The sequence below is a fragment of the Nyctibius grandis genome, chromosome 19 (assembly GCF_013368605.1).
Source record: "Nyctibius grandis isolate bNycGra1 chromosome 19, bNycGra1.pri, whole genome shotgun sequence".
Lineage (NCBI taxonomy): Eukaryota > Metazoa > Chordata > Aves > Nyctibiiformes > Nyctibiidae > Nyctibius > Nyctibius grandis.
This window is the reverse complement of record NC_090676.1, coordinates 533,903-557,867: the sequence shown is the minus strand read 5'-3', so window position 1 is coordinate 557,867 and position 23,965 is coordinate 533,903. Positions and strand designations below refer to the sequence as shown.

The 23,965-nt window shown below is 45.8% G+C and overlaps 1 protein-coding gene across 2 annotated transcripts; it reads right to left on the bottom strand.

The window, feature by feature from the left end:
• Positions 1-4,076: 4,076 nt before the first annotated feature.
• On the bottom strand, positions 4,077-23,851 carry RPRD1B (regulation of nuclear pre-mRNA domain containing 1B). 2 transcript variants are annotated; one of them, XM_068416140.1, is made up of 7 exons: positions 23,651-23,850; positions 21,884-22,013; positions 20,965-21,098; positions 17,239-17,351; positions 15,882-16,008; positions 14,684-14,859; positions 4,077-6,587 (listed from the first exon to the last, which is right to left on the bottom strand). In XM_068416140.1, the coding sequence occupies exons 1-7, from the start codon at positions 23,799-23,801 to the stop codon at positions 6,438-6,440; spliced, it is 981 nt and encodes a 326-aa protein (XP_068272241.1). In that variant the 5' UTR covers positions 23,802-23,850; the 3' UTR covers positions 4,077-6,437. The 2 variants fall into 2 exon arrangements, with proteins under 2 accessions (XP_068272241.1, XP_068272243.1); XM_068416142.1 differs by lacking the exon at positions 4,077-6,587 and adding an exon at positions 7,721-8,024 and having other exon boundaries at positions 23,651-23,851.
• Between the last annotated feature and the right edge of the window lie 114 nt (positions 23,852-23,965).

Below are 23,965 nucleotides of genomic sequence, written 5' to 3'. Positions count from 1 at the left end.
CAGGCAGAGGGGCCGCACGCAGCCCGTGCTGCCCAAACAAGGGACAGGCTGTGGCACGAGGTGACCCCGCTCACGCCCGGCTGGTCCCGGTCACCCCGACACTGCCGGCGAGGTCTCCTGTCCCAGCTGCGAGCTGGGGCGGGCGGGGAGCCGGGAGCACTTCCAGGACAACCCGTCCTCCAGCTTCCCTGTTTACCTTTAAGATGAGATCAAATCTCCCCGTGCAGCTCTGGACACAGCTGCTCGCAGCTCCCCGGCCCGGTGGGGGGTCCCAGGCCCTGGGAGGACGGGCAGGAGCTGCCCCTGCCCCATCCCCCCCAGGGCAGGCAGCACCCTGGGCATCTGCGCCAGGCGAGGGGCTGGGGCAGGCACTGCCAGGCTCAGGCTTCGTGCGTGGCATCAGGTTATTTGGCCGACAAAACCTTTCAAGACAACCCTCCCGGATGGCCACGGATCCTTCTCCCTGCACCTGAGAGCACCCACCCCACGGTGTGCAAACAGGAACCCCAGGGGAGATGGGATGGGGATCCTCCTCCTCCTCCTGCAGCCGGGAGGGCGAGCGGTGGGGACCATGCCAGCCCCCAGCCCCAGCAGCATCAAGCCCAGGACACAAGCCCCCGAGGAGCGGCGGTGCCCAAGGAGTTAACGGCACGAACCCCGCGCTGCCCTCCCTTGTCAGGAACATTCCTCAGCGCCAGCGATGATGCACAGCCCTACTTTAAAGAGCATTTGTTACTCGCAGCTCTGCTGAGCCAGGCTTCAAGCTGCTCAATGCCTGGTTTAAAAATAACCGGCAGCTCCTCGGGTTCGAAGCTGGGTCCTGATAAAATAAACATTAGCACAGCTATTTCTGAAGGTCACTCCCATCCATCCAGGCTCGGCACAGCAAGGCTGCTTTGACGAGAAACGAGCTCATAAGAGGCTCCAAATGCCGTGTTTATGGTTTGGCTCCGGGGTTTGGCTCCCTTTAGGGCTGGTTTCTCACCCCTTAACCCCAGCAACCACCACCCCTGCCTCACTGCTTGCAGAGCCTAATGAATTACTTAAGCCCGCGGGTGTTTGCCCCACACACCTCCTTGGTCGCCCTTCAGGGGCTGCGAGTGCAGCGTGACCCGTCCTGCGCAGAACAGGCACCGCCGGCTGCCACAGCCCAGGGGCAGCTCCCCTGCGCCCACCCCCGGGGCACCCAACGGTGCTACACCCACGAGGCTCTCTGGCACTCCTGCCATGCAAACGATAAACTATAAATTAAATATTCACAGAACCCATTGCATGGGAGGATTCATAACTCAGCATTAGCCCAAGCGCCAAAGCAACGTGAGTGTTTGCGGGTAGAGAAGAGGTTATTAATACATCCCAGCTCCCAGAGATGCTGACTTGCCAGGAAGTGACTGTAAACTCATTTCAGACTTGAGGACCTTTAGCTTCCCTTCCTTGATGGATCGAGGCTAGAACAAACCTCCATAAATCAGAGCGCGCACAAGTGCAGTTCTGTGGGATTTTCAAATCCCATCGCGTCTCCAAAGCTCTCCCTCCTTCTCCACACACACGGACGCATTTTTACACTCGCTGAGCCGATGGGACACCCGAGACACGGGCTGGCAGGGAGAGAAAAACACACCATAAAGCCCAGATGGCAAAAGCCCCCGCCGCGCTCCCACGGGAAGCCGTCCCCCTTTTTCACGATCACAGGAGGTGGAGGAGACACCACGGAGAGACGGTTCTTCCAGCGCGGCCATCAAGCCCAGTTACAACCCAAAGAGCCTTTCTGTGCCTGCCTGAACCCTCCTGCCTGGGCTGGACTCACACAAACCAGTAAGGAGACTGGTGAGGGCCAGCCAGGCGCTTGCAGTGGACGGGTGTGCTTTGGGTCAGCTGCTTGTCTCTTCCCAGAAAGAAAAGACAAGACCCTAAATCTGCTTATGATTCGTTATCAGTTCTCACACGGATCCATTTCAGCAGCAGCACGACACTCGACCACAGCGACCCAGCCAGGCTGCAATACCCCACCAAACCCCTGAGCAGAGGAAAACTCGGAGACCCGGGTACTTGCAACCGCCTTCAAGGGCCCAGGCTCGATGGGGCTGCGGTGCCAACACCTCCCTGCTGGGGCTGCGCCACTGGCACCAGCACTGGCTTGTCCCACAGAGCCTCCCTGCCCGCTTCCCCCTGCTCGGCCACGGAAGGGAAGTGGCCCCATCAGCTCGCTGCCACCACGGGTGCCACGTCTGGGCAGGGATATCTGCACCGCGTCACCACCAAGGTCCGCCACACACCCCAGAACAGCTACAGCGACACCAGAACAAGGGGATGCCCAGCACGGGACTCAGGGCGGATTCCCAGTGCTGCCACCCTCTCCCTGGGTGAAGCCCACCTCATCTCCCACCCTTGGCCTCGCTGCCTACCTGCGCTGGGCACGTGCAGCCAGGAGCACTGTCCCTCCTGCACCCCGGACCAGCGTAACCGCGGCGTCTCATCTGCTCCAGCACGTGTGGAGGCTTGGGAGGGTATTAGCCTGTATTAAACTTCTTGCTTAAATGGTGCTGTGTGAAGCCCCTAGTGAAAATACAAATAAAGAAACAATTTTCTACCTCTTGTTGCCTTCCAGCAGACTTTTCACACGATTCCTGCAAGTGGAAGAAGAAGGAAGGAGAAGGGAAAGGCTGCAGCAGCTCTCGAGAAGACACGAAGGCATTTGCGTTGTAATTCCCACCCATTTCCTTTCAATCCTCTTTCCACAAGACTTTGCTTTTCACAACATAATCCCTTAAAGCAGCTTATTTGCTTCGTGACTTGCTAGAGATGCCCCGAGCAGGACACCTCTCCCCGGGCTCGGCAGCTGCCTGGCACAGGGCCCTCCCTGCACGCCCTGGGTCCGCTCGCAGCGAGCACGAAGCCGTGAAATCCAAGCCTGCAGGTACGTAAAACCTCAAACTGATTCTTCCTTTCCACATCAGGTGCTGCTCATCCGAGGCAGCTTCCTCCAGCCCCAGCCTCCCCATCCTCCATCAAAGCCTCCTGCATGGAAACCACCCCTGGCACTTCCCGTACCACGAAGCCCTCAATCCCACACTCTTTACTTGCCATAATTTAACAGGAACATTTTTATCCTTCTGCTTTACAAACCACCGATTCAAACTTCACTTTCATCTCACTTGCCTACGGAGACAAGAATTTCTTTTCTAAGATGGTACCAAAATAACACTGAGTGCTGATGTAAACCCCTTTATCTCTGTACTGCAGAACACCGAGCCTCCGAGGCTTCCAGAGCTCTCCACTTCTTCTGGCTCATTTTCCTTGCTCGTTTATCCCAAACCCTCCACAATACGACTTGGTGGGCCCCAGCCTCACAAACCATCGCAAAGTCCAAGAGCAAAGGGAACACACACCAGTCACTCGAGTAGTTAAACTGCATAAAAAGCTGCATAACAGTCCAATATTTTGGGGGCATTTGTTTCAGTTCTTAAAAAAAAGAAAGACTCTCAAAGGCAAGAAAGGACATCCAGTACCTAGTCCCATTTTATGTCTTTGAAAACCTCCCTCTAGTCCCTACAGACAGGACACAAAGGTGGCTTTTCACTGGAAGGAATCCCATCAGACTCCCTCCCGCTCACCCCCAGCTGTGTACCAGACCTGGGCAGGCCTTTTATCACAGCAGCACTAAACAGAGCCCCTTGCACGGAAGGTTTGTACATCGGTATGAAAACGTGAGCAGCTTCACAGACACTCCCCAAGGCACACGTAACAATCACTACGTGTGCCCACGGAGACCACTGCAGAGTCGTGAACTGAAGAACCCCGAAGCCCCCCAAATCCTCCAAGAGAATCAACCCCCAGCGAGACGTGACGCCCCCCAAAAGCAGAAGGGCTGCGACGACGCCGTGTCACAGCTCCTGCGGCGAGGGCAGCTCTCCTGGCTCGCCTCACCCACCCCAGTGACACTGTGTCTGCACCCGCTGGGGACACACGGCTCAGCAGCCGCTGCCTCCCGTTCCAGAGGGCAAAACCCCAACCCAAAGCCCACGGAGTGCCAGAGCGAGGCCTGCGCTGTGGGGAAAAAAGTAAAGCCACTCCTATTCAACGACACCCTCTTTATTCAAAAATAGATATCTATGAGACATTTCAGAATATACTGCTGCCACAAACGGCAGCCTATATGTCTAAATTAATTCCTAAATCAAGTCATATACAGAGTGAAGCTTTTGTTAAAAAAAAAAAAAAAAGACACACCTTGGGGAAATCTGTTTAACCTTGAGAGAACGTCACCCAGTTCAGCAGATGCCCTTCGCCCAAAAAGTAAAACAAATAAAATTAAAAACCACAAGACTTCGTTTAAATTAAGCAAAATAAAACACACACATATATTTGGGAAAAAAAAAAAATCAAAACATTTCAATTAAAAAAAAAAACAAGGACATACAACTCTCCCACAGAAGATCTGCCCAAAACAACAGCGTGAGATGCCAACACGTTTGTCACCTCATGTTTTGAAGGACAGCTTTTTTGTCCTATAGGGGACACACATTCAGTCAATGGTCAAAATCATCATTGGTTAGAACAGCCCCAGGGCAACTCCAGGAGCTGAGACAGGACAGAAATGAGCCTTTTGGTCTGGGTTTGAGGTCTGGGGGGTTTTTTGTTTTTCATTTTTGGCAAAAGCAGCAAGAGCGTACGGTGCTTTATCTAAATGATGTTTGGACCATCAAAGGCTGCACAATCAAACCGGTTCATGGAAAGAATAGTTGTGCCACTGGAGAATGTCCTGTGAACTAGAGAAATACACATTTCTTGGCTGGGCAGTAAGGGCGCAAGGAGGTTTAAAAAAAGGACAAAATGAAGCGCCAGTAAGAAAAGGACGTGAGCTTCTTAACAACACAACGACCAAAAAATGCTGCATTATTGGTTTTAACTGAATGCTGAACAGGCTACTGCACGCCCTGCAAAATAAATTAATGAGGACGCAGAACAGGCTGTGCATTTCTGTAGGGTTCCTCTCACGCCTTTGACAACAGCAGCTTAAGACTATAGGGAGGCACAAACACAGCACATCACTTCAACTAATTCCAGCCTCTGTGTTACAAAACCTGCATCATCAGATCAAGTGTTTCCACAAACTTCAATCGTGAGAGGTGCTAAATTTAAACAGAATTGTTATCCAGATTGGAATGGTTTTCAGTGACCAGAGTCCAGCTTGTTAGACCTAACACACCAACTGAAATGTAACTACATCCGTGGCAGCTAAAACATTAGCTAAACATAATGGAATTCAGAGTATTTTAAATTGGCTTTTTTTTTTTTTTTTACTTTTCCCGATTATAAAAATCAGCTCACAATAATCTGTGACACAAAATTAAGTACATCCTTCTAATATCTACATGCACAGACATGGTACATGTGCATACAGGATATGCGCATATATATGGGTCTATTTTCTATATAAATAAATATTTATACCACATTTAACTTCTGTTCATCAAATAACTTCACTAAAGCTATGGAGAGGATTTGTAGAATAGTATTTTCAGTGTAACCATCCTCCAAGTAGGTCAGACAGTGCCTGTCACTGGGATATCACCAGTTGCAATACACCATTCCAACCTCTCAGTTTGGTAAACGAAAAGCTTCTGTGACCACCTGATTTTGTATAACGAAGAGGAAAAATGTGGTATAAATCTAAGGTAGCTAGAACAAAATTTACTTCCACTCTCATTTAGGTAATATCCAGTTCTGCGTTGCTCAGCAGAGTGTAAATCATGAAGCTCTCTCTAATTCACAAAGAAAAGCTGCTTATTTTCATCGCCTGTGGTGAGGTTCAGTTTACGTACACGCCAAATAGGAACTATCTTCATGTCAGTCCCACAACGGTGTGAGGAACTGCAGGCTTCAGAAAAATACTTCTCTGTACCACTGCTCAGTAGATGCCACCTTCTCACACTGCCATGGTACAGCACCTGCACACACACCATCCTACGAAGCCCACTAGCCACTCTAGTGCTCTCAGAGAGGAGGTTCAGAAACCCAACTAGAACAGACAAGACTTATTCAGAAATAATAGGATATTTTACAGAGAAAAATGTTGTATGGTCAGCCTTTCTTTGGGAACTTTCCAGGTACGTATGTACATGATTCTCATGACTTTTGTGGGGTAACAAGTGCTAAGAGCAAACAGCAGCTAAAGAGTATGGAAAAATATAAGAAACGTTTGCCTATACGAACTATCCCCACCCCCTTCAGAGCTCACAACAACTCGCCCTTCTTCCTCCCCTCGACGTGAGCCAGTGTACCCAGAGAGAGGGGGAGCACGAGCAGCCAAGAGGTTCAAAGCAGGGTCTGCAAGTTCCTTCCTACTGTAGATCTTGGAAGACTGGATTTCCAGTCAACACCAGAGTCTTCTTACTTCTGCTGGTAATAATGGAAACCAGGGGACACCATTTGTTCTAGTCTGTTGAGAACAGGTCACCGGCAGACGGCAGAGGTGCCAGCCCTCCTGTGACATTGGGCAGCAGGGACAGGTCTGGAAGGCTCTGGATGTGGGATTTCAGCTCCTTGCGGACCTGGGTTACCCGAGCAAGCTTCTGTTTATATTCCTGAGGGAAAGAGACAAGAGAACGAAGATTAAGCACAGGTTATTTAACAGTGCTTCCAGTTAAGCCAGGAGTATTTTCCAGGTGAGGATTCTGAGAGAAGGAGGCAAGGCCCTGGTTCTCTGAGCAGCTGCTGGCGTGACTGCAGACCCTGTCGTCTGCACCCAAACTCACAGCCTGTCCACAGGCTCTGGCACCCCTATACCACTAATCCTGCCCCGTGTTACATCAGCAGAAGCTACGAAAAATGCCCCCAGACCTGCACCCGCTGGGCCCTGGTCGAGTATTCGAGAGAAGGGTCATTACAGTCGCTCTACTCTTGCATTCTTCACCCGCTGCCGGAGGAGGAACACTGACAGCGTTCCTCAGACACCTCTGCTGACAAGGGCAGCAGGCTGAGGTGCACCAGAGGTACTGCTGTCACCGTGCTGCTATAATGCCCATTTTTTCCAAGTTTGAACAGTTTTGAATATTTAGATAATCCAATTTTCCCTTTCCAGTCATTAAATCAACACCAAGTTTTGGTTGCGAAATAGGGTCTCCTCTACGGGTTGTCAGACAACTCACGGTAGCAACCACAGCAGCTGTGCCACGAGACTGGCCCGTCAGCAAACACAGAATGTGTGTGGTCACCACGTGTAAACCACAAAGGCACATCCACACTGGACTGAAACCAAGCAATACAGACACCAGAATTTTCAGAATTTTATTACAAAGGGAGAAAACCAGTAAGTTAAAAATTCCTGATGAGGAAATTTGCAAGTAGTTTTTCCACAAATGAGGTCTGGATTGAGCACTAGAAGTCCAGTAAGAAATACCTATCCATCTCCAAAAATCTCCACAGTCTAAGAGACACCAGATAACAGTGACCAGTATTTCATAATGAGAAGACAGAGGAAGAGTTTGGACCCTGAAAATGAAAGAACGAACTGTGCCTTGTTAAATTATCTTTAGAGGCCATTTAAGAGCAGACCAACACATATCCAAGTTATCTAATACAGAAGTTCAATAAAAGAGTGATGTTTATGTAATTTTCAAAGCTTTATGATTCTAAAAATTCATGTAACAGTCACAGAAGACAGCTATTTAAGTAATAAAAAACCAGTACCACATCATTTGTTTTGGAATGCACCAGCCTTTACCCAGCTATGCACAGCATGATTTTCATGGCAGGAAACAACGAGCTTAAGAACAATCACACACAGAACAGGCTTCCATACAGTCAGCTGGAATATTAACTTACTTCTAATTTCTTAATTACATGGCAAAGAGAACAGTTTACCAGAGAACAGAAGTTTATCTTTGAAGATCAAATAAGAGTAGGCACACATTTAATCAAAACATCTTTCTGAAGAGTTTACAACTTTAATCCAGTCTTTCTAACCTTCTCAGTGATGGAAATTCTCTTCACCTTCTCCACATATCAAAGCAGAGCAGATCCTGCGGGGTTACAAGCAGAGTTTACACTCTCTGTGTTTCATTGCTTTGAATTAGAATAGTGAGAGCAGCACTCAATTGCAACAACCCAGAATTCCCCTACGCCTGGAATGGCTATATAAATATATTCCATAAATTTCCTGCAGCACCAAATAAGAATGTCCTTTAACAGCCTATTTCAAACTTAAATCCTTTTACGAGGCTCAGTGAGTTAACATATCATAACCAAACACTTCTGTTAATGGACATAGGATATATACTGAAATAATCAAGTTCAAACAAAGCTCTACCAGCTCCATAAACTAAAGTGTACTGTTCTCAAGCCTAGAGGAGAACAACAACAAACACACTCAGGAGAAGGTGCACCCGTTAATTTAGGATTGCAAGGATTTGTTTTGTTTTAATGGAAGACAAAGGATCAAAATAAGAATGCACCCCACATCCCCAGTCAGACCATTTTGGGAAATACTTAAATAGGGAAACAAGTCAAGAAAGTCACATTATGGAGACAGAGAACAGGAGAACACTCCAGATTTTTAAGCATGAGTACAGAACAAAAGCAGAGGAAGAGGAGAGCCATGGAAATGCTGCATTCTGACAGGTCGTGTTCTTCTCCAAGAGAACGTGGAAGCCACCACTGGGGAAAGAGAGCGATGGCACATGGAGTGCTCTGCTCAAGGTTGGCACGCCTCGAGTAACCTGAGGCAGGGAGGCAGCAGACCACCAGCTCCTGCACGTACGGGGTAGACAGCAAAAATATTTATTGTATTATTGTATTCCAATACATGATAGAAGGTGGAAGAGGCTGGATTCAGGGACTGCTTTTTGCCACCCCCAGGAGACTATCTTCAAAAAAATAAATAAATAAAGTGTAATTCAGGACGTTGTCAGGGACCGATGGATATCAAGCCAGGAAAGAAAGGGCAGCGCCTTCTCACAAATGCCAACTCTGTAAGAGTGAATATCAGCAGATATTTTTTACTGTGGTAATTCTTACTAAAGATAGGAAAGAAATCAAGAAGGGCACGGCAGCTGGCAAGTCCTCCACGTCTGATAAACGGGTAGAAGGTGCAAATTCCAAGCGTAAGCCAAGCAAATAGCTCACATACTGCTTGAATTGCCAACATTCATGAATGAGAATTCTGTAAAAACAGGGACAAGGCAACGTCTGCCTCCACAGGAAGACTGATGTCCTGCCACTCTCAGGGCAAAACTGGCACGGGGACCAGGACACGCTGCTTGCAGTGGGCACTGAGGACTAGGACACTACGGCCGGTTGGCTGAACACGATTTGTGTGACAATTGTATTGGATCCAAACAATATTTCTTTCCTGATAGAACTATTTAGGGGAGTGAGAGTCTTTCCAACGCCTTGCTTGATAGCCCAGCCCTGAGAAAACACACTGACACACGAAGAACCACCAAGATGTACGCAAACCATACTTGTGTTCTGGTTTTTATGCTATGGCAAACAGACAGACATAGGAGCAACTCCTCTGCACATTAACAGCAGCAACCTGTTCCCAGATTTACAACTAACAGCTTCACATGTTAAGGAAAATATCCCATTTAACATATCCCCAGTTTTAGGGATACTCTACGTTGAGAGCTACACGGAGCACTGAGCTATCAGAAATACCTTCTCATCTGAACAGAGGCTTTTGTACATATATGATGACAAAGAAAAAAAAAATCAAATCACCTTGAGAACCACATCAGTTCAATTCTAAGTAATTCTACCTTACTAGTAGGTAAATGCAGGCATTAACTAGTCCACACAAGTTTTTGTTAAAGCAGCGAGGCCTAAATCCTACCTGTTTAAAAGGAGAGAGAGAAAAGAAAAATACTCACAAGGAAAAGGCAGCAACAACCCCAAAACCATTAAAAACTCTGGCTCAGCAAAACCACTAAATTCAGGAACGGAAATGATGTTCTAAGGGAGTAATCCAGGAACGAAGATTTCCTAGAAGAGATGAATACTTGCTGGACAGATTTGATACACAACACAGCCTACGTTTAGAGAACTGTCTCCTGCATGCTTAACACTTCCCAACTGCTCTGGTCCCGAAGCGTTGTGCTGACACGTGGCAGGGCTGTCCAGGGCCGGCGAGAGCAGACGCCCAGGCTGGGGCAGGGAGCACTGATGGTGCTGAACCACCTGGCAGGCACAGCACACCACAGAGGGGGTATCCAGGACAGAGCCTGGGGCAGCCCGGCACCTCTGGGCAGCTGTTCCTAGAAGTGGAGAATTCTGAAGTCCTGCTGAACATGGAGCAGCACCCACCAGAGATGTAATCCTTCCTGTGAGGGGCAAGGCACCTGCGTTTGCATCTGCACTGTTCAGGAACACACCTCGGCTCTGCTCAGGAATAGGCACAGCAGAGACATGTAACCCCCTGCCAGGCTCGGGGGCTTTTCTTTCTCCACAAACCGAGCTGTGGCCACGTTCTGCCTCGCAGGACCCTGGAAGCAGGTTTGATGGGAACCATGTTTCCCATGTAGCCCACGACACGCTTTGAAACCGCACCTTGCAGATTTTTGCATATATATAACACTGAAAAAAATACAAAGTGCACTCAAAAGAAACTGCTGCTTTCCGAGGTCTTAGTTTGTAATCTGTGTCTAGCTAATTGCCTCGCTGCATAGCCAGCCTTCATTAAGATTAATAGTATTTGGATGCTATTTGCTTTTTTTAGACAAAATAATGAGATCTTTGCTGTAAGTAGGAGTTTCAGGATGATACAGAAAAAACTGGCGCTGTGCCACACGAATGCTTTTGCTAATCAACATTCCCTTGCAGTATGCAGCATTCTACAGCCACAGTGGCCAAGTGAATTAGACACTTAGTCCTTGAAACAACTGCAAAATCAGAATTAACCACCACTGAACAAATGTGACAGAAGGGTTTCATTCAAAAGAAGCCTTGCTTGAACATGACAAAACTGCCTGTATCGACGTGACAGGACATTCATTCTGAGGACTCCTGCATGGCTTGGTTCACCTTGTCGACTTACACAGCACGAACTTCATTTCATTTTAGCTTACAATTTGCACTGGACACTTCCAGTCCTGTGCTGGGTCAAGCAGTAACATGCCATAAGTCATCACAGCAATTGCATCTACCGAAAAACATCTAGTCAAGCATTAATGAGAATTTAGAAAGTGACCAGGAAGAGCAGCCAGTGAGTCTGAGTGTTGATATGCTGCAGCTTGAGCCAGGTGTATGAAAGCAAAAGACCACAGAAGTCAGGGAAAAAATGCACCAGAGGCTCAACAGATATTTGAGAAGAGTAGGTAGTGAAGGGAGAGGTCTGACAATAATACACTTATACGGTCGTATAAAATCTCTATTTAAAAACATTAAATACACAACACTAATACAGCAGGTTGATTAGGTATTGCTTAGCTTTTGCTGCTTGCCACTTAACCTATATACTTTTAAAACATACTCATTAAAACACATTAGAATAACAATGTCACAACGACAGTATATTTATGAGAAATGACCAATATGAAGGGTGTTGGGAGAAAAGTACCAAAAATTAAAAGCTTTCTAAAGGAAGGAGAGTCAAGTTCCTGCTCAGTGAGTACGCAAACAGCACATGTAAGCCCTCGTCTTAGATCCTGACAGAACATTTAGGCACAGCACATCAGAATTAGAACAGTAAGGGGTTTTTTGTTCATTGGTTTTGGGGTTCCCCCAACTCCCCAGCTTGTTCTTTATTCTCTAAGAAAGCATGGATTATTATTAATAAGTATTTCCAGTATATATATATATCTCTAGAGGACACGAACTTCTTTTTTTAGCATAATTTGCTAGAAAACTTTTAAAAAATTCTACCTTCTCCTTCTAAGCACATTTTAGACTACAATCAAATTATCACAATCTCCTCCCCCCAGATAAAGTAATCCTAATTATTACACTTTCCATTTTTTTAATTGCTACCCTAAAAGCAGAGTTTGTCCCTATGTTATGATCCTCAGGCTCTGTGCCAGCTTTCTCCCCTCAGATCACCAGTGCTGCTTAGCACCACGTTGTTTCAGTCCTTACTCATGCCAGTCTGTATCAATGCTGAGGAGTAAGTCATTGTCCAAAGGCACCTTTCTCAGGACACGGTCCCTTAATTAAACAGCTTTTCTGCAACTGATGACAAGAGCTCTGTGTCGCAGGGGTCTGACATTGCATAGTTTGAGCATTAGCCCACTAGACATAAATACACTGAGTTTATGGGTATGCTTTGAGAACGTGCTGTGTTTCATGAGGGACAGTATTAACAGGATTAGTAAACAACTGGAGCTCTTTAGACTGCAAAAGCTGCTTTTCGAAGATGTAGATTAGCTACTTTCATTGCTATCATAGTGAAAGACTCTGTTTTGTGAGTGAATAAAATACAAAATATCCAGAGTGATTTCCAAATTAGACATGTCCATATCTTAAAATAAAGCCCTGAGTCATATCACTCTCAGAAACCCCTTTCCTCATTAGGATAGCAAAGGAAACAATCCATCTTCTCTCTAAAAAATGCCGCCTCATCTGAGAGTCAGGAAACTTACTTCACAAGAGAAAAAAAAAAACAACTTACAGTCAATAGTACCAAAGATTCTGGAAAAGATACCTCGAGAGAGCAAAGCATACAACGAGAAGATATATAAAATCAGATTGTTTTAAGTTATTTTCTTATTTCAGTCTTTGCCTGAGTAAATGTTTTGGTTTTTTTAATACATTCTTAATTGCTACAAGACTTTCTGAACCTTCTATTAAAATGCTTATTAGCACCACAAAGAAAATTCCAGGCTTATCAACACTACTGTGAGAACATCAAAGCCAAACAAAACTGCCAGGCAGATACGGCCTGCCATATCTGCAACCAGTCTCCTCAGGATGCATTAACCCTCTACAGCTCCAGACAACGGCAGGCTTTAATCAGGCAACATCCCTCAGCTGAGATCTGACATAAATATGAATTGGGCCTTCATGTTAACTGTTAAAGGGTGGCCTTTCCTGCAACTCATTTTAGACTTCTGCAGTACTAAGGCCACCTTGTTCTGCCAGAATGACAGATGCTAACCTAAACAGATATTTAATAAGATCCAGATATTTAATAAATCATTCTTTAGTTTACAACATATTAAACAATGTGTTTACACTTAACAGTGGACAAGCAACCTGTCCTGTTGCCATCAGCAGGATTATTACTATTACAGTACCTCAGCCAGTGAATCACAATTTTTAGGACTACATTTCTGCCTCTGCCATAGTTACACTTTTTAAGTAACATTGCTTACCAAAAGGATATTTTCCAAAACAAAAAACAACACGATTGTCACAACATTTCAGCCAGTGCATTAGAAATTAGACCTGTGTCCTCCTTTCAGCAAGTTAAAAAAAACCTGACCCACAACTTCCACTAGTATTCAACAAATAAACCAGGTGCCAACCAGGCTTTGGTTTTACAGCATCGTTCATACCCATGTCTGAAAGTGCCTTTTAATGACTCAGTCATAAGACAGACGCTATGCTTGAAGGAATCCAAGCTAAACAAGCCAACAGAATTACTAACTCTAATTCTGAATGCAGAATCACCACTTGTGTGGCTGATTTGGAAAAAATATTGCTCTGGAAGAGCAACATGTTCACAGTCACAAGACATTGAGAAACTCTAGTATAAACACACACGACAAAGAAAACACCCTCAATGAAATTTACCTCGGAACAGCGTTGCCTAGCTGTGAGAGGATTAGGTTTGTCATGGCAGTAAACAGCCTGCAACTGCTAGAGCCCAGTCTCCTTCCAGAAGATTTTGTCCTCTACAGCAACTCACGTCCCACCCAGCAACAGCTGTTCATAATAACCACGAGCCCAGAGTGCAGAGGAAGCCCTTAATGTGCCGCCATGGGCCAGTTTAACAGATGGCAGAGTGACATACAACCACAACCATTAATTAAACCTCGACACCAGTCCCACGATGCGGTGCCCAAAGAACTTCCTTGGAGAAAGAACATTTCAGACACGCGGCTGGCTGCCACAGCCCCTGCACACGCTCTAGGATGCGCAGCTGGTGCTCGTGTCCAGGCAGCGTAGTCACACTTTACAGTGTCCTGCCCTCCTTGTTCATGGGAGCTACGGCAGGAAACCCAAGTCATCCTCTTTCGGTATCAGCCCAATCTACACTCCATCACCGAAGCTGTAGGTAAGAGTGGCTGTTAAAGGATGGACGCCAGAGGATCTTGATTAAACTGCATCCCCTTATCAAGTAGGGGCTGGGAAGGCAGATGAGGGGCACCCAACCATAAGGAATAAAAAATAACCAATAAAAAAACCCCAGCTAATTATGGCAAAGGGGTTGATTTTTTGGAAATGGGGATTTTCATAAAAAATAGGGCAAGTCTGAAGAAACTTTGTTAGGTGAGGTTATTTTTCTTTAAGAAGTATGGAGTTCTGGGCCTTCCATGTCCACGTGTATTAAAACATACTAGACCGAACATCAGAACAGACTGGCCTTCTCCAGACTTTTTACAACACTCTCTTACCCCTGTTTTACTCCAAATGTAAAGATAACACCTCGAGTCATCTCCCTTGAGAGAAACACACACATTAGGAGTCAAGTGGGAGCGTCCGGTGAGGCAATGGGCTTGCCAACACCGGTGCCATCAGTACTCACCTCCAGCTTCTTCTCCTTCTCTGTCAATACATCCTTCTGGTTCTGGGTGTACTCGATGAGCATGCGTGCCAGCTGGCGCCGGTCCTCCAGCTCCGCTGCCAGTCGGCCGTTGTACTCTGCTAGTAACAGGCATGCTTCGTCCACCGTCTTCGAAAGACGTTCCGCTGCCTCTTTGTCTACATGCAAAAGTGTTGGGTAATTGAGAGGACAAGGTTTAAAACTTTCTGTCTTTGACAGAAGGGCTACAATTCACCAGGCACATGCACAATACCATCTCGTTCATAAATACACTTCTGGCTTGACAGGAAAATAAGAGTTCTTGTCCCAGGGGATATAAAGGAAATAGGCAGGACTAACAACCCAAGAAGGGTGTTTGTTAGAAACTGACACGACTGAGTGCATTTTATCCCTGCAGAGATGTCAATGACTTGGGAAGGGATATAAATCTATGAAGTCAGCCTCTATAAACAGGTTAATTAAACTAAGAGTTTAACTGAATCTGAAAGTACAGCCTAAACACTTCACGTGGTTTTCACATTTGAACATGGTGTGCTCTTTTTAATTCCTCTTTTCTCTGAATAACTCCTAATGTATCAATACAAGGAAACATGAATTGCACACTAGTCTTCACAGTTGGACACTGTAAGAGTATATTATAAAGGACTGAGTGACAGTTCATAATGAGTTCTAAATTAAAACTACTTACAGGAACAAGAGTCAAACCAGTTCAAGCTCTAAATGCTTCTATTAAGATTACTTTTCAAATACAATTGCAAAAGTCCATTTAAACTGACAGACTAATGGGGGTAGCGAGTTTCCTCTTCCGTAGCGATCAAGGAGAGTGTGTATACTCAGCGGAGTCTGATAAAACTCAAAAATATCTAACAGTCAAGGTGTTCAAAACCAAACACATCCATTTGAGGACGCCGGCCCTATTTCCTTTACATTCTTGCAAAATGCTGTCGATGCTCTCCAAGTACAAAAGCCTTGGTCCAAGCCAAAAAAATGGAAGAAGCTGTGAAGTTTTCTCTCCAATTTCCCTTCACAGGATTGCTATCTATTAATTACCCAAGAGCTACAAAACAAGGACACAAATGCAGGAATTCACTCCACCACATACTGTGATTATTTCAAGAAAAAAACCTTTAATTTCAAGTTAGTCTTTGGACCCATGATCATTCATCTTCCAGTTTCATACCTGTAATTTTCTCCAGTAATGAAACATCTTGAACTTCCTGAGGCAGGGAGGCAATTTTTTGCCGCACTGTTGCATCTCCTGATGCTGCATTTTCCAGGTCTTGTAGGGCTTTGATCAGATCCTCGGTCTACAAGACAAGTTAGCCAACGTTACAAGCAGGTAACTTCTCTGCCATTTCCCATCGATGTGGCCACTGCAGCTGAAGTCACCTACCTTTGAAAGCACCATTTTCGGAATATTTTCTTCAAGTAATTTTTAAACTGTTGCTTCCCCACACAGGGAGTATTCACTAAGTTTACAATACCCCAGTGTTTAGGAACTTATGCATAATTACAGTAGGATCATCATCTTCAGGACTCTGCAGGGGAAAACTTCTCATTCCAATTAAGAGAAGTGATCACTGAAGACAAAGCTGAGAAGTACACGACCACACCAGTCTGAGCAACGGCCATCAGCCCTTAGTGTTGCTCAGCTGGCTCTTGGGAAGCACACTGCCATCTGCAATTAAACTGGACTTCATTGTATCCCCTCAACTTCAGCTGTTTAAACTACATCGCAATTGTTTGAAAACTAGCAAACACTGAAAAAATTTAAATAAATATTTTTTTAATCTGAAAAATAAAGAAGTCCATTACCTAATATTTATTACTTTTTTGCAAACTGTTAATGATTTCCAACAGTAACAAACAGAATGCTTATCATCAAGAGAAATCATAAACTGCAAGGCATCTGGAAGTAAAAACAACAGAAAAATCTCACTTATTTCCAACTGTTATTTTTATTTTTCAATGTTTACAGTCTACCAGATGGACGATGTATTTTTTTATCCTTCTCAAATAGACAACGGTTTAACATATGTTCATTTTGTAGCCTTAAATGGTCAGAATGATCCTCTATTTCATTCCTACTATTACCACACCATGAACATGTCAGTCTCAAAATAAAGTCTTCAGAACTGGTTTTCCTAACCAGCTCCATACAAATCTACCAAAGGCTGAGCTTCTTAATACCTCATGGAGAGACATGTCCTACAAAAAAAGAATTATGTTTTAACTGTGTTACAACTTTGGGTTTGAGAGACTGCACACTGGTCTTGGGAAGAATTTAAAACATGGTCTACTCTTCTAGCAGTCCTTTGAGATTCTTTACTGGTAGTACTACTGAGACCTTGGTTTAGACTACCTGAAATCACTCAGAAGTGGCACAGTGTTTCACTATGAAAAAAGAATCTGTTCCATTTCATATGGACTTCTCAACCCCCGATGGAATTGCTCCATTAAAAGCATTTTACTTGTTGGCAGCCCCACCTTGTGGCTGCACCACACAGGAGGTGGCTTTCCAAACGACTCCCACTCACCAGCAGTGGCCCAGCACTGGGGTCCTGGGGTGAGTAGCTCCCAGGGTAATCATCGTCTTCCTCCTCTTGGATTTGCTGAAAAGTCCGCTTTAAAGACTTCTTCTCCTCTGCAACTAAAGATGCACATAACCAATTCACTGGGATGCCAGGTCTGCCCACCTTCACTATCTCTACTTCAAAAAAAACCTGTACCAGATGCTCTGATGATTAAGCCCCCCAAAGAGAAGGATGACCACGGCTGGACTCTACCATTAGCACCATATTCCAAACACTCAGATGCAAAACAGCAATGAAAGGTTGATTTTGCCCACACGTATCTCCGTACACGCAAGTACAAGGACACAGCCTCCACATCAGCAGCGTGCACTGTACAGGCATTGGTGCCTCCTACAAGGCAGGCAAACGTCCCACGTGTCAATAAATGGCAGGTCTTCAGCCCCGCTCAGACACTCTGGTGAGTACCATGTACGCAGGGAAGGATTTCTACCAGTAGGAACGAAGCATTGATGCTAGGATACATGTGGACAGAAGAATTTCAAGTCATCATTTTGCACCAAGCATACACTCACTGTGGTCCCACAACCAACTAGATAACTGCTGGTTATTCAACCTTCCACTCTTCCATCAAACTGAAGACTTCAGGACAGCTCTGTGAAACTAGATGTGACGGCGACAACAGCCATGGGCAGAGCATGAACCGATCTCCTCACACGAGGATTTATCAGTCTCGGCACACCTACGTCATGTGCCTTTCCTGACAGACATACAGTTACATGACACGTTGCACGAGTAGGAACTTCTGTCTACAGGGAAACGTGCAAGGAAACACCATTTAACAGCTGCTGGAGTTCAACAACAGGCAAACCTGTAAAACAGGGGGTTCTACTCCAGAAGTTCTATAGGCAACTGTTTACCTGGAAGGCAGACCAGCTGAATTTAAATATATTTTCATGTGTTGGCAGGGCTACCATCCTCCATCAGCACAACACAAAATAAGCCTCCCAAAACTGTAACTAAAACTGAACTTTTTCAGGGTTTAGGTTCCAGGCACCAGGGGTTTAGCAACTTGTGCAAGAGCAAAGTAAACTCATATGAAAGACCCTTTTGGAAAGTGGACTAGGACAAAACACTGAATACAACGACAATAAAAAACAGACGCTTTCCTAGAGAAAACAGAGACCATCACAGAACAACAGAAGACAAAGAAGAACAAAATAAGAGAAACCTAATGGTCCAGTGTACCCCCCAACCGTTCCAACCCATCCTTTCCTTGGGGGTACATCACTAATGATTCAAGTTCTCATTACAACACACATTTGTTGGTGGCCTCTCCTAGGTCGAGCATAACTGGAGTTGATCTGCTCCAAAATTACACCTAGTCCTGCCCCCGGGTGCTGTTATTTCAGTTGCTCCTGGGAGCGTCCCTGCCTGCTCTCCTCTGCTGATGTTCTGCTCCACATTTTAATGTGGGTCTGCCTTCCTGTGCCAGAATCTGCAACATAAACACGACTGGAGCGGATGGGCAGCAGCTCAGTGCTGTTACAGCGTGACACTCCTGCATCAGAGCACAGTCAAGGCCTTCCTTCAACTGCTTATTACAAAGACAATGAAAAGAAGATGTCAGCAATGCAGGTTATATTACCTGAAGGATTTTACATCAGCTGTCTACAGACCTAGTTTTCCCAGGCTTTAAGATAAATGAGTGGTTCTTCTCTTCCCTATTGCTTGTAAGAAGAAACTTTCCAATAAAAATGAGATTAATGAGAAAGCAAATGCAAGCTTAACGAATATATTTAGACTTAAAACAATCTAAGAAAGACATCAATATTCAAAAGCTCATTTCCATGTATATGCAGATTTCCTTAAGGAATCGAGACTAAAAGGAAAGGGCCAGTTCTCCTTCCCCTCCACCTCTCTAGGAAAGCTTCATTATGTGTGCAATCAACTCTGTTCCACGGCAGGAACTCAGCACATGCCACCAACTGAACTGCTACACGTGTACCCAAAGCCTTGCTACTAATGAAACCAGAAATTAGCTGCACCATTGAAACACACACCAGATGTCTTTCCTCACCGACACAGGACTCTGCTTTGGCAAGCTACACAGCTCTAAGGGTAACTGGGGCTCTGCAGCCCAGGCAGAGCCATCCTGCCCAGAAAGCAGCACCTACAGCCCAGGCATTTCAGACACTGCAATATGAAACAGCCGTAGAGAAGTACCTGCATAGACTTGTTGCCATGCTCAGGCTGAAGGATACTCATTATCACAGCACCAGATCAGCTTAAGGAGCTTCAAAATTCTGTTTTAACAGCACAGCCTTGCCCCAATCTAAAGATACTAACACTACCTATTCCTCAGCTGTGGCTGCCTTGGCTATACACACAACCAGGAACGCTTTTGGAGGAGCGCTGTACTACGGTTTTCCACTTTTATGACAAACATTTTATCTGTAAATCAAGATACGTTATTGCCCATCTTGCTTAGGTTCACCTGTTTGAATACAGAATAACTACAGCTAAGCCTTCTATAACATAGTCACCCACCAGAAACTGAACACAAATTTATCTTAGAAATCCATAAAATTCCCATGTGAAACAAGCTCTTACCATTATGAAGCCAATTCCAAAACAAGCCAGTCAAAACAAGGAGAAAAACTCAGGAAAACACTGCTGAGTTTTTCAAATCTCTTTTTCTTAGTTTAAAAAAATCTCAATTTCTTTTTTCCAATGAACTGACAAGGCGGCAGCAACATTCACACTCATGAGAAGGCCTGAACTGTTCTCTCCAATAAAAGATGCTACATTAACATCTCCAATTACCCAGACAAAGTTTCTGGCCAAGTGAAGATGCACACACAGCAGTTCTTAAAACATTTGTATTTCTTCATTCTGTTTCCCCCAGACAAAGGTCTGTCACACTTAGGAAGGGTTTGGTTTTGTATAAACAGTTTTAGGTTGAGAAGATAACAGTAGCAGGATTGAGTGACACCACCAGCCAAAGGGAAGACCATACAGAGCAACAGTTGGTGGCCAGTTCACCAGGACATCACAGCTGTGTTTCTTGGACATACAGTGTAATTTTGTTTAGATTAAAACTAAACACTTAATTTAACAGTTTCAAACCCTCAGTTAATCAGTTCAACAGGAATTCAGGCACGCGAATTCTGCCCTTTCACGACAAACAGGTATCTTACGCATTGTGCCAGACAACAGGAAAACCCCAACACGAGCTACTTCGTGTAGAGGCTGTGTAGAGGCTGAATCCTAATAAAATATACCAACTATGCAAATGAAAATAATTAATATAAGAATGAAAGCACTAACAATATTGAATAAACCACTATAATAACCCAGCTGATCGCTCTCAGAGATGTAGAGCGGGACAGTTTTCACTCTCAAGGTGATTCCAACAGCTCCCTGCACCCTACTTACTTGTCCTCACATCGAAAGGCCGCCCTGCAGTATTTTCTCTGCACGAGCAGCAGCAGACATTACCCTTAGCTTAGTGCCAGCCACATGTCACAAGGCAACACACTTGCAAACTGGAACTGCGAGTTTAACAAAAATCACACTTCTCTCAAGACAATCCTGAAGAATCTGCACGACCAGCTCTGGCAACAACCCAAGCACAGGAGCCCAGAGCTCCAGTCCCCACAGCACTTCCAGTGAAACATGTACCAATTTAAAGAACAAAGCAAAGCACACAACCAAAGTAATATGCGTTACCTTTAGTCTGGGGGCTATTGGAGTCTTCCATAGAAAGCTTCAGTTGCTGTATGAACTCACTGCCATACACACTCCTTTCTTGCCAGATGTTAAGCAATCGTTCCAAGGGCTTTTTGCAGCCCTCGTCTGCTTCTCTGTTCAAAGATTAGAAAATAATTATACTTCAACTGAAGAACATTCCTTATGCTTTGAGAGAGCATCTTCCAAGCTAGCAGCTGCATCCATTGCAATATTTACCCATTTGGAGAGAATCTCTCTCCTATTGTCTGAGACAAACTGTGCAAAACACATTTGTGGCCCATTTTCCCCTTTTATTGGAATCAAAGATTGCCTGAAAGTGCCCCACACTCCCACCCCAAAGTAAAAGCAGGAAAAGCTTTGAAGGAATAAACTTGCTATTGTTCAGAATTTGCAAGAAGAGTTATAAAAAACCCCCAAGTTGATGTGTTTACAATTCAGAGTATTAACTTTAAACAGTTGTTTCAGTCCATAACATCTCAATTAAAAAGCAGGTTGTTTGGATCATTAGGCATTTAAATGTACTCATACAGTGCACTGAAAGTTAGACAGCCTTCCAGAGCAGCACACCACTAAACACACAGAGCATTAAAGGAGTTTAGTTGAGATAATAGGAATTATTATGCTATTTAGAGAAAATCTTAACTAAATGGCAGTCCATTTTTGATAGGATGGGAGCTGCATCACTTCTCTTTTACGTATAAAAAGAGAAATGTTAATCCTAAACAGTTCCTAGCTGCAAAGTGGTCAGAATTCAATCTCTACTAGAGAGAGGGTACAAGCATCCCTGAGACTTAAAAAAACCCAAAACCAACAAAAACCAATTGAATTCAACTTTGTATAATAAGAATGCAAATCTCTACAGAGAAAAGTTGAAGAAATACATAACACAGCAACATACCTGGCAACGTGAGAAAAAGCATCCACAAGAACAGATTCAAATTCCCTAGTAAATTCAGGACCTTTCCTCTTACTGTTCTGGATGACATCGTTTGCTAAATATAGGAAAGTAAGTTTCCTACTCGATTTTGCTGGGAAAGGGAAAAAAAAAAGGAAGGAAAAAAAAGAGAGAGTTTGCATTTATTTCTCACTTCTTTCACCTGGAATCATTAACACGGTTTTCAAAGTGACTTACAGCTTTTTAGTCTAAAAACAAAGTTCAAAATATTTCCACGTTACCAAGGCAAATCAGAGGCGTTCAAGTCAAGTAGTCCTTGATCTCCTTACTTCTGCTCGCTTTTTTTCTAACTAATTTATGAAACAAACATGAGCTTAATACTTTTTGCGCACAGTGACACCTCACCTCCACTCTGAGGAAAGCAGCATAAGAAATAAACTTTAAACACGTAACTAAAACCAGCTGGTTTAACCTAACAGCAAATTAACGTAACAACAGACTTATTTTTCATTAATTAGGTTCAGGAAAAAAAACTTTGTATAGAACCACTTAATTCAGACCAGAATGAAATTGCAGGAGAAAGCTATTGTGAAGACTCAAATATTTTTCCAGACAATGCTGTGCCGAAGCAACGTTAAATTTCTTCCATATACCACAACTTTTCCCATCTTGACACCATTAGTTTCTGTTTTACCACGGCCAGAAGCGGTGGGAGCCGCTGTTCTCCAGAGCAAATACGCACACACGAGGCGGAAAACAAAAGCGCTTATTTCCACAGAGGCCAAACTCAGATCTTTCAAAAATTCACGGTTAATATACTATAAAGGGCAACAACTAGCAACCACATGAAAGACTCCAGCTAGGACCTCATCAGCTCGAAGGGGCTCACGCTGCTGGCTGCCCAGGATGAGAAAGGTGACACTGGCTGGTGTCACTGCTGCCCCTGGGGACAGGGCATCAACACCACACTGCCAGTCTCCCTGACCTCATTACGTAGCCATTGGAGGAGTTACCAGAAGTTAACTTTAGTTAAATTAATCTGCAAGGAAGAAAAGCACGAAACACTTCGGGATGATACTACCAAAGTTTTTATAGATCTCTACAACCACTTTTACTTTGCTCACCTCCTAATCCCTTAGTGCAACTCTATAACGGAGAAGTAGCACGAATCCAAAACCAAAATTTAAAAGCAAAACATTTAGAAGGTAAACAGCCACCAAAGCGCTCCACACCTCACCCGAGCACACCCGGGACCGCTCAGCGCACCTCTGCTGCACACCCGAGCTGCCCGGCCCCGCAGAGCGGCCCGGCCCCGCATCCTCCCCCGCTCAACTCCCACTTCACTGCTTTAACCGACCTTCCTGCCCTCTGCCCTCCCGAACGCCCCCTTTGAGCACGCACCCGCACACCCCCCTCACCTACTCGGCTGCGATATTCCCTACGAGGCTCAACACCCAGTCGCGACAGCAGCACAACGGCACCCGGCGCTCCCGGTGAGCTGCCTCTCCCCGCCTCTCACGGCTGACAGAGCTCTCGCCGCGCCCACCCGAGGAGCTCCGGGCCCGCCGGGAGGGAGAACCGGCCCCTCGCTCCGGCCCCGCGCACCGGCAGCCCCGCGGGCGGCCCCCGCTACCCGCCGGAGAAGGGGCAGCCGCAGCCCGCTCCCCGCGCAGCCGCCGCGCCCCCCAGCCCCCCGCGGCGGGGTCCCGCCGGCCGGAGCGGAAAGGCGGCGGCCGACGGACAAGCCCGCCAGGCCCGCGCCCCGCGTACCTTTGCGGAGCTCCCGGTGCCAGACGGAGACGATGGGCCCTGCGTGCTTGCGGTGGTGGATGAGCCACAGCGAGAGCGTCTGCACGCTCTGCTGGGAGTTGCTCAGCTCCGACAGCTTCTTCTCCAGCGCGGACTCGGAGAAGGAGGACATGGCGGCGGGCCGGCCCGCGCCGCGCTGCTCCGCCGCGGGGGGAGGCCGCGACGCCGCCTCACCGACACCCGCCCGCCGCCGCCGCCACAAGATGGCCGCGCGACCCCTCACCCCGCCGCGGCGGGTCGAAGGGCACCATGTACGGGGCGCCGGAGGGAGCAGGG

What these genes read in the sequence shown, in the direction of transcription:
- RPRD1B (XM_068416140.1), bottom strand. Translation starts at nt 23,801, where the DNA reads ATGTCCTCCTTCTCCGAGTCCGCGCTGGAGAAGAAGCTGTCGGAGCTG. An exon ending in GCACCGGGAGCTCCGCAAAG is followed by an intron (nt 22,014 to 23,650) that starts GTACGCGGGGCG and finishes TCCCTTTCCCAG; the next exon opens with CAAAATCGAGTAGGAAACTT. An exon ending in CAATAGCCCCCAGACTAAAG is followed by an intron (nt 17,352 to 20,964) that starts GTAACGCATATT and finishes GTGCATCTTTAG; the next exon opens with TTGCAGAGGAGAAGAAGTCT.